General features: G+C 43.7%; 1 protein-coding gene across 4 annotated transcripts in view; it reads right to left on the reverse strand.

The window, feature by feature from the left end:
* Positions 1 to 17,038, reverse strand: part of tln2a (talin 2a) — a 93,054-nt gene that overhangs the window by 22,046 nt on the left and 53,970 nt on the right. For all 4 annotated transcript variants that reach the window (XM_032560239.1, XM_032560240.1, XM_032560237.1 and 1 more), the window contains 20 exons: positions 16,644 to 16,852; positions 15,906 to 16,004; positions 15,490 to 15,657; positions 14,556 to 14,690; positions 14,225 to 14,384; positions 12,144 to 12,310; positions 9,424 to 9,552; positions 9,115 to 9,228; positions 8,840 to 8,953; positions 8,352 to 8,486; positions 8,048 to 8,176; positions 7,835 to 7,937; positions 7,498 to 7,706; positions 7,105 to 7,224; positions 6,747 to 6,944; positions 6,506 to 6,645; positions 5,585 to 5,678; positions 5,404 to 5,493; positions 5,187 to 5,309; positions 4,974 to 5,117 (listed from right to left, as the gene is read on the reverse strand). In XM_032560239.1, the coding sequence (XP_032416130.1) occupies positions 4,974 to 5,117; positions 5,187 to 5,309; positions 5,404 to 5,493; positions 5,585 to 5,678; positions 6,506 to 6,645; positions 6,747 to 6,944; positions 7,105 to 7,224; positions 7,498 to 7,706; positions 7,835 to 7,937; positions 8,048 to 8,176; positions 8,352 to 8,486; positions 8,840 to 8,953; positions 9,115 to 9,228; positions 9,424 to 9,552; positions 12,144 to 12,310; positions 14,225 to 14,384; positions 14,556 to 14,690; positions 15,490 to 15,657; positions 15,906 to 16,004; positions 16,644 to 16,852 (2,780 nt within the window). The remainder of the gene's footprint in view (positions 1 to 4,973; positions 5,118 to 5,186; positions 5,310 to 5,403; positions 5,494 to 5,584; positions 5,679 to 6,505; positions 6,646 to 6,746; positions 6,945 to 7,104; positions 7,225 to 7,497; positions 7,707 to 7,834; positions 7,938 to 8,047; positions 8,177 to 8,351; positions 8,487 to 8,839; positions 8,954 to 9,114; positions 9,229 to 9,423; positions 9,553 to 12,143; positions 12,311 to 14,224; positions 14,385 to 14,555; positions 14,691 to 15,489; positions 15,658 to 15,905; positions 16,005 to 16,643; positions 16,853 to 17,038) is intronic.

The raw sequence follows: 17,038 nt of genomic DNA on the forward strand, positions 1-17,038 counted from the left end.
TAGAGCTAGGCGTTCCGGATGAGGATGAAATAGTTCTCCACGTGCCTGTGTTAGGAGATCCCTGCGGAGAGGGAGCTGCCACGGCTCGCCCTGCAGTGACTGGAAAATTTCTGCTACCCAGTGCTTCCCTGGCCAACGGGGAGCTACCAGGATGAGTGAATGTTTCCTCTCTCGCACCCTGGCGAGGGTAGGAATAATCAGTTCCAGTGGTGGAAAAGCGTACAGGAGAACCGGGGGCCACTCGTGTGCTAGAGCATCCAGGCCCAACGGAGCACCTTCCTCGGTCAGGGAGAAAAAACTCGGACATTGAGTGTTTTCCTCTGATGCAAAGAGGTCTACCTCCGCCTGACCATACCGCTGCCATATTTGGGTTACAACCCCGCTGTGGAGTCTCCACTCCTTGTAGCGGGGATTGCCTCTCGACAGCAGATCTGCACCCCTGTTCATCACCCCTGGCACATGAGTGGCTCTCAGTGACAGAAGGCGTGAGCTGGTCCAGACTATCAGTCTGTGTGCTAGCATGTGTAAATGATGTGAGCGCAGGCCTCCCTGCCTGTTGATGTATGCAACCACCGTTGTATTGTCTGTTCTGACCAATACATGGTGCCCTCTGATAGAGGGCAGAAAATGTCTCAGAGCTAGTAGAACAGCTTGGAGCTCCAGACAGTTTATGTGAGCTGTCCGTGTTTGTGAGCTCCAGACACCGTTTACCATCATGCCCTCGTGTGTGGCTCCCCAACCAATTAACGAGGCATCCGTAGTAACAACTTTCCGTGTTAGGATGGTTCCCATGGCAACGCCGGTGTTCAGGAAAGCGGTGTGTTTCCACGGACTCAGAGCGCGTGCGCATGTCCCAGAAACGATCACCTTCCGGTGGGCATGGCGTATTAGGCTCAAATTGAGCGATGCTACCCACCGTTGAAACGGTCGCATGTGCAGACGGCCGAACGTGATGACCGACAGTGCTGACGCCATCAGACCAAGCAGCCTGTGACACAGTCTGAATTTCACGAGTGCGCCTCTGCGAAAAACTGCCAGACAAGCCTGGAAGGCTTTCAGTCGTTCTGCTGAGAGGCGTGCTCTGAACTCCTCTGAATTCAGGGACATCCCGATGAAGGTTATTGTTTGTACTGGGGTTAGGATACTCTTCTCCCAGTTTATTGTGAAACCCAGAGCCGCCAGATGTGATATCAGCATCGTGGCGTGTGCCATAAGTTCCACCGGAGACTGAGCTGCAATCAGAGGTGCGACTGCAGCCTCGGTGCATTTCACAAACACGCGTGGGCTCAGTGAGAGGCCAAAGGGAAGTACGAGATATTCGTACATCTTCCCCTGAAAGGCAAATCTGAGGTATTTTCTGTGAGGGGGGTATATAGGGATGTGAAAATATGCGTCTTTCAAGTCTACGGAGATGAACCAATCTCCTCGACGCACAAACCGTATCAGAGCTGTCAGCATCCTGAACGTATACCGTCTCAGATATGCGTTCAGAGCTCGCAGATCTAATATCGGCCGCAGACCCCCGCCTTTTTTCGGTACGAGAAAATATCTGGAGTAAAAGCCGTCCCTGCTGTGCTCCTGCGGAACCAGCCGAATGGCGTTTTTGTTCTGCAGAGATATTATTTCCCCCTGCAAAATGCGTGCGTGTTCTCCCCGGGCATATGACTGTACTATACCTTTGAAACGGGGAGGAGCTGTTCCAAACTGGAGCCTGTATCCTCTGGACACAGTCTTTATCACCCAATTTGATGCCCCGCACGCTCGCCACAGCTGGACTTTTCTCGCTAATGGGCTGGGAAGTGCTTCTGTGAAAGCATTGTTCCGTGCCGGTTGAGCAAGCTGTAGCTGCTGTCGGTCTGCTTTCTCTTTCAGAGACAAAGCTGCCGAGTACGCCAAAGGTGGGGCAAGAGCTCCCCCTGTTGGCCCCATGTGCAGCCGCACGGCCACGTTCTGTCCTAATGTCATTTTCATTATATTTCTTTGTTTTGGCTGCGCCCTCGGTTCCTGACCTGGATGCGCGCCTGGGAACAATTTTATTGAGTTTGTGGTGAAGGGAGATATTTGTGTTTTCAAACACTGGTGTGTGTTTGTGCACTGGTGTGTGCTTTCTGGCCACAGCTCTGGCTCCACTGAGCTCTGGCCATGTGTAAGCTTTCTCCTCTTCGTTCGGCTCTGAACTGCGAGCTCCAACGCTGGCTCTGCAGGCCGTTTGAATTGCCCTGAACGTGGCTTCACAAACTCGAACTGGGACAGAACGTTTTCCGGTGGCGGGGGAACAGGTGTCTGGCAGTGCCTGCTCTCCCACCCCGGGGCGAGCTGCCTAGGTAGCCCGCCTCTTTTTCTTCGCGCTAGCGGTGGCCGGAGGTTTGGTTCCCGAAGTCACCGGTGGCGTGAAGGGCTTTCTTCCCCAGGCACCCTTGAGCTCGATCTGCTTTCCCTGGCTTTGGTCCGCCGACTGCTGCTGAGGGTGGCGTTTAGGGATGCGGTAGCCCGGTCGGGTTGTCGCCTGAGCGAACGTTTGACGAGGTGCCGCAGAGAGAGGAGGCTGCGCTCTTCTGGGCAGACAGAGTTGCAGCGCTTCACCTTCTTTCTTTTTCTCCTCGCAGCGTTTTTGCATTGCTGCAACGGTGGGGCCGAATAAGCCCTTCGGGTCCACCGGCGTGTCGAGGAGTTGATTTTTCTCTCTTTGAGAGAGGCTGGACAGATTCAACCATCTGGCTCTTTCCTGAGTGACCATCAGAGCCATTGCTCGCCCTGAGGCCTGGACAGCGTTTCTGTGGAGACGGAGGCAGAGGTCTGTCACTACGCATAACTCGTCCCACAGATCTGCGGTTGCTGCACCCGCCATCTGCTCCTGCAGTTCTGCTTGATAAGCGAGGAGGAGGGAGGAGGCGTTCAGGGCTTTAACCGATGCTGCCACTGCCTTGTAGCTTTTTTCGTTTAAAGCTGACTGAAACGAATCGGCCTTGAACGGGAGGGTTGGTCCTGCCGCTGTCATGGTCGATTTCTGTGAGGGGTGCAGGTGAAATGCTAGCTGAGGTTCAACAGGAGGCAGGCGGAAAAAACCGCTGTCCTCCACGCCGGTCCAGTCCAGCGCCGACCCTCCCAGAACGGGGTTTTTGGCGGTGAGCGGATTACTCCAGGACCGGGTTGCTTCCTCGAGGCACTCCGGGAAAACCGGCAGCAGCTGTCTGGTGGAAGATTTGGCTTTTGGAAGCCGTTTCCCCTCATACCGAGATGTGGTGGTCTCGGCCGGGGTTTCCGGCCATTCAATGCCCAGCTTTGCAGCTGCTCTTCTGCAGACGTCGTGGAGGTCCGATGCAGTCGGGTTTGGAGGGCCGCTGCAGCGGGTTTCACCAGTTTCCGTGGGCTTTGCAGCCAAAGGGATAGAGAACGTCTCGCCGTCCTGCTCGTAGTCGTCAGACCCGAGACTGACGGATTCCACCTCGGAGTCAGATTCTGCACCCGCAAAATCACTGAAAACCGGGAGGTCGGCTCCATCTTCCTCCAGATCAAGAAGTGGTGCGACAGCATCAAGCTGGTCACCCCAACTGGCTTGAGCGAAAGGGAGCTCTCCCTCATCGGTCGAGGCAAGAACCGGTGGAGGGGGATTGGATACCCCCAGCACAGGGTCCGCCTCCGACAAACTAGCTTGGCGTGCTAGCCTGCGTCGACGGGTTTTAATAGAGAGCCGTGCACAATGTTCACACCCCGCTGGTGACGCTAACCCGTCCTGGGCATGTTGCGGCCCCAGACACGAAGCGCAGACAGAATGGGTATCTGCCCCAGCAATGAGGTTGCCACACGTGCAGGTTTTAGTCGGTAGTTTGGTCCTGTCCATTGCGGGTACGGGTCCAAGCTACGTGACTATCAGCTTCGTTTAAAATCAAAGCCAAAGGTCGCAGCTAGTTTGGAGACTAGCTGCAGCTGCTGCTGTTTGGTGACAGACCAGCGGTAGAAAAACTCAGAACAACCAAGCACAGCTACCGAGAAGCGTTCGGCGACCGAGTTGTTAGCTCGCTCTGCGAACAGTTAAGCTAGCCCAATAGTTACCGTGCTAGCCGTCTGAGAGTTGCTTCTGGGAGCGAGAAGAGGTGTTAGACTGAAGATCGCTTGCGTGTCGTCAGGCATTTATACTAGGAGGAAGCTCCTCCTCCTGGAGCTGACGTCACTTCTACCGGCCAGTCAAGACTGGCGTAATGTAATAGAGCTTCTGGGGGACAGGCGCTGGGGTCGTGTCCCATAGTGAGATACCGAAACGAATGTTGAAAGAGAACTACAGTTCCCAAAGACAATTCTGTTTGAGGGCATATACTGTTAAAATCTCAATTTAAAGACGATATGTAAAATATGTGATGGGTTGTATTGGAACCAGGATTGTGAGAGACATTTTGTTGTACTTTTTTGTTTGTATTTTATTTTGACTTGAACAGTAATACTACTATTGTTGTTGCCACAATTTGCATACTGATCAAGTTGTTTGTTTAAACCACTAAAATTCTAATAAAGATATTTTGGAAAAAAAGAAGCATCTCTTGAACTTTAGGCTAGCTGTACTCAAGGAGATAATAATAGAAAAATCCAGCTGATAATGAGAAATATCAATATTAGACTTTCATATAAGGAGCACGGCCATTTGAATACAAATCAGTAAAAGGTTTGCCACTAAAAAGACAAGTTGGGTCGCTTTTATTATCATTTTCACAAACACAGTATAAGTATAATCACCAAAGCTAAAAAAAAAAAAAATATATATATATATATATATATATATATATATATATATATATATATATATATATATATATATATATATATATGTTATAAAAAACAGCATCTCTCAGGTCAAGATAGATGGAAAATGTAGGAAGAAAAAATGCAGATTTTTGTAACAAATCTTTTTTAAAAAGTGCTATGAAGCAGTTGTTATAAAATCACTGATAGTTCAAAGATTTGCATGTATAAATGTGCACCTGGGAAGGGCTGCTCTGTGGGTCCACCAGGTTCTGACAGGCCATCTGGATAGCCTGGTTGGCCCTGGCAAACTGGATGGGATCCACCAACCCCTGGTGTCCGGCCTGACTGTTGGGGTCCGATACACCCACCAGGTAGGAGGCCTGAGAAAAACACACACAACCGTTAGTCACAATCACCTGCATACACACAGCAGCTTCTCCACTCTGTACCTGTGCCGCAGCTTCAGTGAGGCCACAGAGGGCTTTGGAGGCGGAGCCAACACAGTCTCCAAACGCAGGCACATCCCCGGTCTTACAGTTCTGAGAAATGCCAGCCATGGACTCTCCCAGGACCTGAACAAAGCACCGTAAGGAGGATGACCAATGATTAGGCTGTGGTATGGCAGAGGGTGTTCTGATCTTCAGGCTGCTGGACATAAAGGCCTACCTTGGAGTTCTCCATCACACTCTCAATGCAGTCAAAGTACGAGAGGTCGCTGACGGGTTCGCTGGGGTTGTCCAGCATTCCTCTGACAGCCTGGTGAACAAATTAGCAGGAGAGAATGAGTGACTCCTATTCCTACATAAAAGAGAAAGACAAGCAAATAATCAGAAACTAATAGATTTACCTCCAACTCTCTAAGGGCATTGTCGCACTCCTTCTGGCCGGGCGCCTGCTGGGTACACAGCGTGATCAGCTGGTTAATGCTGTCAGTCACAGCTCTGAAAAACAAAATGAACACAAAAACAATCACTAAAGCAGTACAATTATTAGTGTTGCATGTTTCATGAGCACATATGGGTTGTATAAATTTCATTTCATGGAACTGTAAAGTGTAAATATTGCTTTCAATGTCTTTTTTTTTTTGGAACAAGGATAATATGCTATAGCTATTTAGTTTCTCCAGCTTCTCATTTACTTCCAGTGCAGAGGCATTTAGGTCCTTGAATCAAGTTTGAGTGTCTCTAGACTCATGGCGTCTGCTCCATCTTTTAGTTTTGAATATAATGGAACTTAAAAACAAGTATTCACTCCCCACAAACATAACATTTACACCTTTAGTCGGGTTCTAACCACAGATTTTAATGTTTTATGGAGGGTTTTAGGTCTTAGATCATTTCAAAAATTCTGTTAAGACTGGTGTGCATTATTAATCTGACACCCCTAAATAATAATAAGTGTTTTCAAATACAAGTAACCTAGTTAGTGAATGTACCTCCTCTATGTGACTGAGTCTCATAAAGAGGCACATAGTAAGTCTGGATGACCTGCCGATATTAAAACTCAGATGGGAGATTCTGTTACTAGGTTTTTAGTGGTACACTCTATAAATCTGCCCATCTTAAAAAAGGAGCAAAATTATTATTTTTAAAAAGCAAGCTGATAAGTTCTGTAGTTTGTAAAAGCTACATATGGGAAAAAATATGCAACAAAGTAAATTATTGTAAAAAGGTGTTGAAAAACGGGCTTAATTTTTCCTGGAGTAGTAAATTTGCAGAATGCAAAATAGTTCGTTGTTGCAAAGCATTCTTGTGTCTAGTTGTCCTACCTTGCTGCAGCAGCGAGCAGGTTTTTGACGTTTGCAGCTGCAGGGTCCACAGACAGACTTTTAGCAGCCAGCAACAATTTACTGGAAGCCATGGAGATGTTTTTCAGGTTGCCAATCACTTGCACCTGGTCATCCTTTTTCTGAAACAGCACCATCATAACGGCAATAATCAAACTGAGAAAATACATTTCCAAGCTTCTACTTTGACATAATTGGGGAGCTGATTTTCACTAAATCCAACCTGCGTGTGCCCAGCCATTTCTATGCCAGCATCCAGAAACTCATCAAAGTCCTGGCTGAACTTTCCAGAGGCTGAAGCCAGCTGGTTGCTGGAGCTTCTGGAGGCATGGACCACCTCGCCTGCCGAATGATTCAGGTCTGCTGCTGTCTGAGTCAGATCATTCTGGGCTTCCTGAAACGACTTGGTGGCCGGAGGGATCTGAGCAGGGCACACAGGGGAGAGACGTATTGCAATTTTTTAGATCAAACACCAGAAAGAGAGTGAAATTTCAGCAGCATGGAAGCTGTTCCTGATATGACCATTTATTGCAGCAGGGAAAAATACATAAACATAAACAATAAGCGGGATGTTGACTCACAGTTTCAATCAGAAGTTTCTTGCTGGCTTCGCCGATGCTCTTCAGAGCCATGTCGACATCCTTCTGGCCAGGCAGACAGTTGACACAGTTATTCAGGGAGTGAGAGACGGCTTTGGCCACCTGGAACACACAGCAGGATCACAACACAGGGTTTACAGAGGTAAGAGGAGGTGACCTGGCTTAGCTAAAAATCTGCTCATGATGTTCATGAGTCAAGCAACACAGGAAAAAAAAAACAATCAGCAAAACAAAACCAGATTAAGATCCTGAAGATTCTTACAAACTCAAAATATTCATTTTTTAAATATTGAGTGGCATCATTTTCTTGGAAAATGCAATTAAAAAAAAATATATATATACAAAATTCCCGGAGTAAAACCCAAACCCTCTCACCTGCGCCAGCCTCTGCTGACTCTCAGCGTCTCCGTCGGACATCAGCGCCTGCTTGGCCTCATGGATCAGAAGCGCTGAGCCCTCCATGACGTCTCGGGCAGAGTCCAGCATGGCGGCGGCAGCCTTGGGGTCTGTGGTGGAAGCGGCGACGCCTCGTGCTGCCTGGGCGAGGATCTTCAAGGCTTGGGCCGTCTCTCTGGCAGCGATTCCTGGAAACAGATTCACCCAACAGTAGCATGTATCACCGCAGGATGCATGCCTTCTAAATGAGATGGCAGGCAAGTTTGTAGCATTATTTTCTGGCTACAAAAGAAAGTGTCCATTTTGCAGAACCAACCAGTGTAATGTTCATTTCCTTGAGCTGCACATGTAAGCAGCTGAGCCATGGAGGATCCCACAGCCTTCGAGGTGCTGCCCAGATCCTGAGCACATTTCTCCAACTAAAACAAGAAGAAAGGTGGAAACAAAAAAAATTAGCTTAGGTGGGGGGGCTGTGTTTGGAGGAAAATCCCCCTTGAACATCTTTTCTTGGGCCGAGAATGTCTCATACCGATTCTCCAGGCAGAGGTTTGAGCTGGGTGTTCGCTGCAGCCAGCTTTGCGTCTTGCAGTTCGCTTCTCAGGGTCTGGACAGCGGTGAGCGCCGAGTCGATCTCCATGGGGCCGCAAGCTTCATGAGCCTGGAAGGGAATATTCAGCCTTCTAATGCAACTCCATCAATCTTGTGTTACTGTACGTCGAGATACGCCAACATCTTGTGTCATTTGTAAATGCAAATGTTTCAATTAATTGAAGGTTTATGTTGAGTTTGCAGGATTAAACTGTGTTGTTTTGGCAGGTTTCTCTTTGCTCTACCTTCTGTGCAGATGTCCTGAGCTCAGCCAGGCAGGTGGCCAGGTTTTTGGCACACTGACCCAGTTGCATGGCCGCGGCCTGATCGGTCACTGTGGGAACAGATGACTTGGCCGAGGTCACCATCTTACTACCAGGCTGCAGAATGAAAAGCAGATGCATTATTTTCCCGAATTCAACTAAATAAATGCTCACTAAAAAGATTTTGCTTGAATGAAATAGTCTTGTATTGTGCTCATTTCATATTCAGAAGTTTCACCTCATGCAGCCCTGAAGCATTAAGAAGACAACACTATTAATGTTTCTTTAAACAAAAAAGAGGTTACAGGCCTACTTTAACGGGACCTCCCATGACAGAAGCACTATTAATAGTTTCAGCCTGGTTCCTAATGTGGGACTGAAGTTATTTGGGGAAGAGTTTGGGAATATGAAGTTTCTAGAGGTCCTTAGGCAAGTGAAGTTAGAAGTGCTGAGGTTGTAGCATGCTGTACCTGCAGGAAGTTCTGGCTGGCTATGATAAGGGCCAACTGGGCACTCAGGTCCTCTGGTTTTGCCTGGCTGCCTCGGACTCCCTGGACGAGCTGGGGGATGTGGTCTGCGACGGCCTGTGGTCGCACAAACACACAATCAGTTAAAATCCTGTTATATAACTTTATAAAAACTCAAGCGGGCAGATCAAAGAGCTAATGAAAGGTTTGAAGGAGACTTATTAAATAAAAAACAACAGACGTCATAAATGCATTTGTCTGTCTGCTCTAATCCTCACCTTACAGCTCTGCACCAGCTGCTGGTGAGCTGCTGTGTTCTTGTTGGAGGCGGCGGCGTTCTGTGCGGCAGCAATGGTCTGTGTGGCTGCAGCTGCAGCTTGCTTGGCGGCGTTCTGAGGACAAAATAAATATTCAACGTGCAAAAAGCAAATCTGCAGAAAGTACTAGATCAGAAAAATGCAATTACCAACAGTCTGTTAAAAAAACATATTTGTAATTTTTTTTTTTTTTAAACATATACAACTAAAATATTTTGGTAAGACAGATATATGTCTGTCTGTTTTCAAGGTTGATTTTGCCTTGCTAACCTCCAGCCTGTTGATGAGCTTCTTCTTGATGGCGTTCTGAGCCGCAGCGTTGGTGGCCACCCGCAGGCCCTCAGCAGCCTCCCTCAGCCTCTGCTGCTGGTCCTCATTCTCTGGGTAAGCTGCTGCACCCTGAAAACACACACCACGGTATATCAATGTGCAACTTAGTAAATTAGATTATCAAACAGTGAAGTTTATATGCGATATAGATTCATTATATAAAGACTGATGCCTTTCAAGGATTAATTTGTTTTGATTTGATGATTATGGCTCACAGCTCAGGAAAAGACTGATTTCAGTTTCTCTACAAATGTGAATACTGAATAGATAATTAGATAATTAAATAAGATTCATTTTTAATACAGAATTGTGAGGTTATATAACCATAGGGAAGACGGTTTAGTGCTGTATCCATGCATTTAATTTGGAAAGTTAAGTGAAAGAAAAAACTGCATAAACAAGAGGGATAACCAGTCTTTAGGACTGTGAAGTATTCATGCATTAATTCAAGCTAAAAGAGCTCCAATCAAATGCTAAGTGCATATTTTGTGCAACCAAGTGCTAAAATTATTTATCTAATTTTAGTAGATCAGCAAATATTAAATTATATATAAAATATCTCTTAAATATTTCCTTTTTTCCTGAAACCCTTAAGCTGACTTTTTAATGATAATCAAATTTATTTACATGCAGCTGATATCTAATAAGGATGAGCTGAGGTCAGAGTGAGGTCAGAGAAAGAAACAGTAGCTTTTTCACTCATAATCCTTTTGCCGATAGTCAAATTTAATATCCGTTAATATTAAAAAGCTCATTCCTTTTGTTCTCTGTAGGTTTTTTTTATTCAAGAGAACAGATTTCTGAATTTTTGAAAGCTAACACTTAGAAAGCTTCCTGCTGCTATAGAAAAATCCTGCGGCTATTAAGTTAATAACTGGGAACCTGGCTTTGCATAGAAACAAATCATTAGGATAATTGTTAATCTTTCTGCAAACAATGACAACATCTCCATGTTTTATTGTTTGACAAGCTGTAGTATTAAAAAAACATCTAAATTGAAGTCAAATGTCCTCACTGAAAAAAACCCCTGCAAAACTACATATCTGCTTAAAAGTGAATACAGCAGATCTTAGCCTGACAATTTTTAAAAGCCAACACAGAGAAATTAATGAAGTAAATCAAATTAATAATTAGTTGCCAAATCAACTGTGGGCCTCGGCCTCCATTAACACAACTAAATATACAGCTGTGATGGTGAGAAATCTGGCATCAAACTGCAAACCAGCTGGAGGGCATCATTTCATTTCCATGGAGGAAGAGAAGCGTATTAATATCGGTGAGCAATCCTGTCGACAGATAATGAGACTTGATGTGGGGAGAGAGCAGATGGATGGAGCAGCGAGGGAGACAAGTCTGAGGAAACAGATCTTCTACTTTTAATCTTGCTACTCTAAAAATATGAGATGTAATAAAAAGCAGAGAGTGACTAAATCCTGTATTGACTCAGCTTATTTCTGTATTGACTGAGAACTGAATTATTGCTTTTATCAATAATTCAGTGCTAAAATGTCTTTATACAGCAAAGTGCCATTTCCAAGCAAAAAGTCTGCCTCTGCAAAGGTTAACATTAGTTTATGAAGTTAGAGTCAATATTAATCAAGTAAAATAATTTTATTTACATATGCTGTCACATTTTCATTGGAAATAATAAATGGGTACATGTGCGGTTCGAGCAACAAAATCTGACACTGCATGACAACCAGACCCACCATATTTAATTTAATAATAAATATCCACACTTTCAAAGATTTGATTTTAATGTAAACTTTTGCACATCTTGGTTACTTGAGAAAAAATAATTAAGCTTGAATCTTCTTGAACAGTATTGAACGCTTGACTGTAGGTTCCATAAAAAAAATCTTGAGCCTTAATTTAATAGTCAAAAGATTGAAATAAAAATACAGATGAGTAGATCATAGATAAAGCATATCAAATTAATATGAACTCATGTGACAAGCAGGCATTAATAGACTTTTGTCCTATAGTTAAAAAGGTAAAGTAAAAAAAAAAAAAAAAATTTCATATGAATATTTTTCTATATTCATCCAGACCTGAAAAATGAGGAAAAACAAATGCCAGACTTTATAAGACACTGCAGATTTGCTTCTTAAGCTGTCACGTAAAGCAAATAAATTCATAAATTAAAAAAAAGTCGTTCAAACAATGCTTTGTTTTGAACCCGCAGATGCTTTAAATGTCATTTTTTACCAAGAAACTAACAGGACAAAGCAGACTTCTGCACTTATGTGTCATTCTCAGTCCCATTTTTCACACCACATTACTGCTGTGTTCCTGGTTCTGCGTTTTCTTCCCTGCTGTCTTAGAAAAGGTCACCAGATAAGCAGAGAGCGGCCGTTTCCCGGGTTTTGAAAAATGCCACTCCTGTCATCAACCTATTAGTCCCTAAGATGGCCTTAAAAACATTCTGCAATGTAGAATGAAAGCCTTAAAAAAACGTTTTTACCTTGAGACATTTCTGAGGTGAACACACATCGAGAAATAACTATTTCTCGATGTGAACAATTTAAAACAATTTGAAGTCACAAAACATACTTTTTTCTGCACTTTTTCCATCCATTTTAACGTTACATCTACTTGCCACAAAAAAAAAACAAGACATAACTGTCTTCCAAGATTTTTTCATCTTCCAAGCTGCTCACCTTTGCTGCCTCCACCATCCTTGCAGTGGCGTCTGCCAGCAGTTTGGCGGCTGCCAGCAGCTTCTTGGAGTTGTCCACGTCCACCTCGACCTCAGCGTCGGACCTCATGGCATTCACCAGGTCCGAGGTAGCCTGAGCCAAAACCCGAGCCTGCCGAACCATCTCTCCTGTATGGCGACAGTCAAAAATGAATGGAGATGAAGAAAGAGACTGAGTTTAGAAGATGTTCACAATAACCACACAGTACCAGCTCCTTAAACTGAAGCGTTAATGTTTAATGTTAAGTTTTCTGAATCTGAATCCAGTTTTCCACGACCCAATCCTTCCCGTTTCCAATGATTACGTTTTCTTCGGCTTTTTGTTGGCTATCTGAACATTCTGATGTCTTCTAGCACTTTCACAACTGTTTCCTTTTGTTTGTGCCTGCTTCAAAACTTTACATGTAGCTGACCACAAACAACTGAGATCACTGGCCACACTATACATTGAGTCACTGTCTAAAACAAGTCTAAAAACACCTTCTTTGTTGTTTTTTTTAAGTCACTGGCCATACTGTTGCCACCATGGCTGCTGTTAATCAGCTACATGTAGCAGGAGTCTTTTTGACGTACAAAATACAGGGATGTTCATTATGGTTCAATTATAATTAATATAGTCAAATTAGTAGCTGAAAACAATTTAATTTACAACAAATACACTAAACCACTGGAACATCTAAATTGATTAGAATGTCATTAAAAAGCTAATTTATTTCAGTAATTCAATTATAAAAGTAGCACTTGTACTGAGTTATTACAAACAGAGTGATTATTTTTTGCCAAAGTGAGTTTGATCAATCTAGTTTGTAGCATATAAAAACTAAAACACAGTTTCTCCGACCTTACACAGGACCAATAAAAACCCGTATTTTAATACAGAAAAATTGACCTCCAGAAAATGGTGTCTATATAATGTACTAAATATGCGCCTGACGGTTCTCAAAGGCTCGTTTCGCATGAATCACTGCTTTGTTGCAGCCCGACGTGGAAGCAACCAGTCTGCAGCTCGGTTGAGATATAGAGAAAGTCCAGGTTGCTTAACAGCAGCCTCCAGTTCATCTCCATTGTTGGATCTGGTGTCCCTTATCCTAGTCTTCACAATACCACTATAGAACCTGATCAGAAGTAAATAAATTAAAGTATCAAACAGTTCCAGTCTGATGATGTTTCTGCTGTAATCTTTTAAAGTTGTTGTCTCTCCTTTACCATCAGGCAGGACAGAGTCAATCCAACAGTCTGCAGCAGATATCAGATATTCAACTTTTCTTATTGGGTCGATCCATTTCCTTGTTTGACCTCCAGGCCAACAACATTCTTTGTGCATCTTCCTCCTTCCCTCTGGTCTTTTTCTACTGTCAGACTTGTTAACATGACTGTCAGCTTTTCTCTGTGCTTTCAGCCGACAGCAGTCACTTCAAACACATCACAGTGTCAGTAAAGCTGAGGAGAAGACGGGCCGGGATGGGAGTAAAGCCACAACAAGGCATCTTCAGAAACTACTAACCAAGAGCTCAGATGATCCTTTCTTAGTGGAAACTTAGTGAATATTCTGAATGTACACAAACATAGCTTAAACAATCAAAGTCTTTCAGTTAATACAGAGAATCCATATGGGCAAATAAAGATATTTATGCATATTTATGGATCAAATGTACCTAAAAGAAGCATCTTTCCCTGTGAAGAGCATTATAAATAGGAGTGTTGTGTTTGAAGATTTTTTTTTCCCAGCAAGAATTTTAAAAAACTGCCGCACTAATTAAAAAATATCAGAAATGATACTCAGAACTCTTAGAAATACATTTCCCACACATGGCCTGACTGTATAATTTTTTATTGATTTTTTTGAGTAACCTCTCCAAACGGTGCGCCCGCTCTACCGCTGAGTCATATGTCGCCCCCTACGGCCTGACCATTTTGGCTGCATTTTTCATGTGTATGTAAAAACCAGGGAATATTTTTACACAAGAAAGCTTGGTAAAAACATCTTTATACATTTTTATTTTACAGCGTCTTGCTGCTAGTTTATGTATGTTTCAGACTCACCTGCGTCTCCCATGGAAGTAAAGATGCTCTCTGTGACGGTCATGATGGTGTCTGTGGCCTGGTCGTAGCGCCCGATTGGCTCTCCCCTGGCAGTGTACTGACGGACATGTTGCAGAAGATCTGCCAGCGCCTGACTCACAACGCTTGCTGCTGCGCTCACCTTCAGGAAACAAGACCAGCATCACCAGTTCTGTTTTTAAACAAATCAAACTTCCTGTTTGATTAAACAAAGGTGTACCATTGTAGCCTGTAGTGTTAATATTAGAACTAATACTAATAAAAAGGTAAAAATGACAGATTTGTTGTATATCTGTCCATGAATCAAGCTGACCTGTTTAAGCAGCTCCCCGTCCTCTGTGGCTGACAGGCAGGCCTGGACACAGCTCTCCACCGAGCGGTCCACCAGTTTCCCGGCTTCGATCAGCTGCTCCTGACAAACCGGAGAGCTGATAGTCGGACTCACCACCTGAAACAACCAAAGGGTTAAAAGTATTAAAGCTGTCACTGAGAAATACGGCCATATTTAACTTCTGTCACCAGCAGCTGACAAATTATCCCTGAGTGGAAAACTTTCCTCTTGATAAAACATTGAAGTTCCTCGTTTTAATGCTAATGAAACACTCAAATCATCTTGATCCACTTTTTCTGTTTAAAGTGAAACTAAGCAACGACCCAAAAAGAGAAAAAATTATTGGACAGGAATTGCAATAATCTCAGCACACTGCAGCTAATAAATGAAACTGTTCTGACTCAAAGCCAGCAGTGCATTTCCACTAATTACACACATGTGGGCCATATGATTCGGAAAGAGCAAAAATAATAAAAGCACACAGTGTTTAATTGCACCAATTGCACTTAAAAAAAAAAAAAAGATAAATGCAAAGATCTCCAATACTTAAACGTGCTCATTTTCTTTAATTTACTTAATTGCCTAGAGTTTATTAATATTATGTAATTTTAGTATAAAAGTGCTTCTCATTAAATTAGAACAGCTTTGAAATGTAATTTATTTCAGTATTTCATTCCATAAAGTGACACTCATTTAAGGTAAATTTGCTAGCCACAGAGTGATATTCATTACAGCTAATAAAAACCCAAAATGCAGCTACTCTGAAAAGTTACACAACACCAATAAAACACATTTTAAACACAGAAAATCACCATATACTGAATCTACATAATTTTTTAAATCAAATTACTAAAACAAATTAACTTATAATGTTCTGATTTATTGAGGTCGGTTTGTAAAATGTTCATTCTTGTACCTTTGCACAAGCCACAAGTTGGGAGGTGGACAGGGCGCACTGTGTGGCGGCAGCGATGACCCGATTCTGCAGGACCGTGTCCTCTGCAACTTGGGCAACGTTCTTGGCCTTCAGCACCAACATGGCCGCCGCATTAGCCACCGCTTTGGCCAAATTCATCAAGATATCCTGTCATCACAGATAAAAATAAGAGATCACCAAATATTTTCACAAGCACTTTTAGAAAATGTTCTTGTAAAGCAGAAAAAATTACAAAAAAAGAAAAAACACCTTTTTTTAAAGGCAATTTTTTTACTTTTCATGCATTGTGTTCAGCTACTTCGGTGAAAATTATATGCTCATTGATGAACTTTTTTCTCTCTTCATATTCATAATACAGCTATAGCAGAATGATAAAATGAAAGCTGATGAGTTACCTGGAACCTCTCGTCTGTCTCGTTCTCGCCGATCTGTCGCAGGAGGTCTCCACTGGCCTGACCGATGCTACCTGCAGCGGTCAGCACTGTTTGTCTGGTCTAAAGTCACACAAACACAAAAAGATCAATCAGGACCTGGAGTCGCATTTGAATCTCTTCTACTATCCTGGCTATAATAGTATCACTGTCATTTATTTCACCATTTGTGGCTTTAAAAACTGGCTGTCAGGCAAATACTGAAGATTTAATCACACTCAAGCAGGCTTTGATAAAAGCATCAAAATGGACAATTTGCAAAACGAGCATTTGTTCCCTGCAGTAATTTTAAACCAGCTCCAGGATTGATGATTTAAAGAGGTCTTGAATCTTTATTTTGATCACCCAGGACATTTTCAGTTAGCTGGAGGGAAGCAGAAGAGGATGTTTATATAATTGGGTTAGGATTTGGACCAGCAGAGAGACAGAATTATTAAGAGAAGACGAGTCGTCTCGGGATGCAGCTGCTTGGCGACAAATTTAATTAGCCTTTGGCTGGCTGTTTGACATCAGGTCTGAAACACAACAGCTGAGGAGTTTGTTTTGCTGCTTGAATTCAAATCAGAAGGGATGCCCGTTTCCCGCAAATTAAACAGTTCCAGTCTGACAATGTGCTTTTAATGAAGATGTGAAGAGGATAGATTTCAATTACGAGGGAAGAGACCCAATCTAAGTCTGAAAGTTTGAGATGCCATCTCTCACCTCTCCGGAGGTCGGCTCCACGGCCTTCAGGAGGTCGGACACGGCGCCTGCGAGCGTCCTGGCAGCCTTCATCAGGTCGTTACCTCCTCCCACATCGTCCTCCATCAGCGCGGCCAGCAGTTTCACACCCTTCGACATTTCCGTCAGGTTGGAGGAAATGGTGGTGATGGCGCAGCCCACAGCGGTGTAGTCTGTGTCAGTGGGATCACCTGGGAGGAAATGGGGAAAGACAACATGAGGTAAATGTAAAACAAAGCGCAAAATCGTTTACTTGCAGGGAGTCTGTGTGAGACCTTGTACAAACTTACAGTTGACAAAAGATACGAGGGGAAAAAAGTGAAAAAAAACCAAACATCTGAGATGGAGTGGTTTGCAGGCTGCCAGGCCACTTTCTC

Source organism: Xiphophorus hellerii, chromosome 4 (assembly GCF_003331165.1).
Source record: "Xiphophorus hellerii strain 12219 chromosome 4, Xiphophorus_hellerii-4.1, whole genome shotgun sequence".
In the NCBI taxonomy this organism is placed as follows: domain Eukaryota; kingdom Metazoa; phylum Chordata; class Actinopteri; order Cyprinodontiformes; family Poeciliidae; genus Xiphophorus; species Xiphophorus hellerii.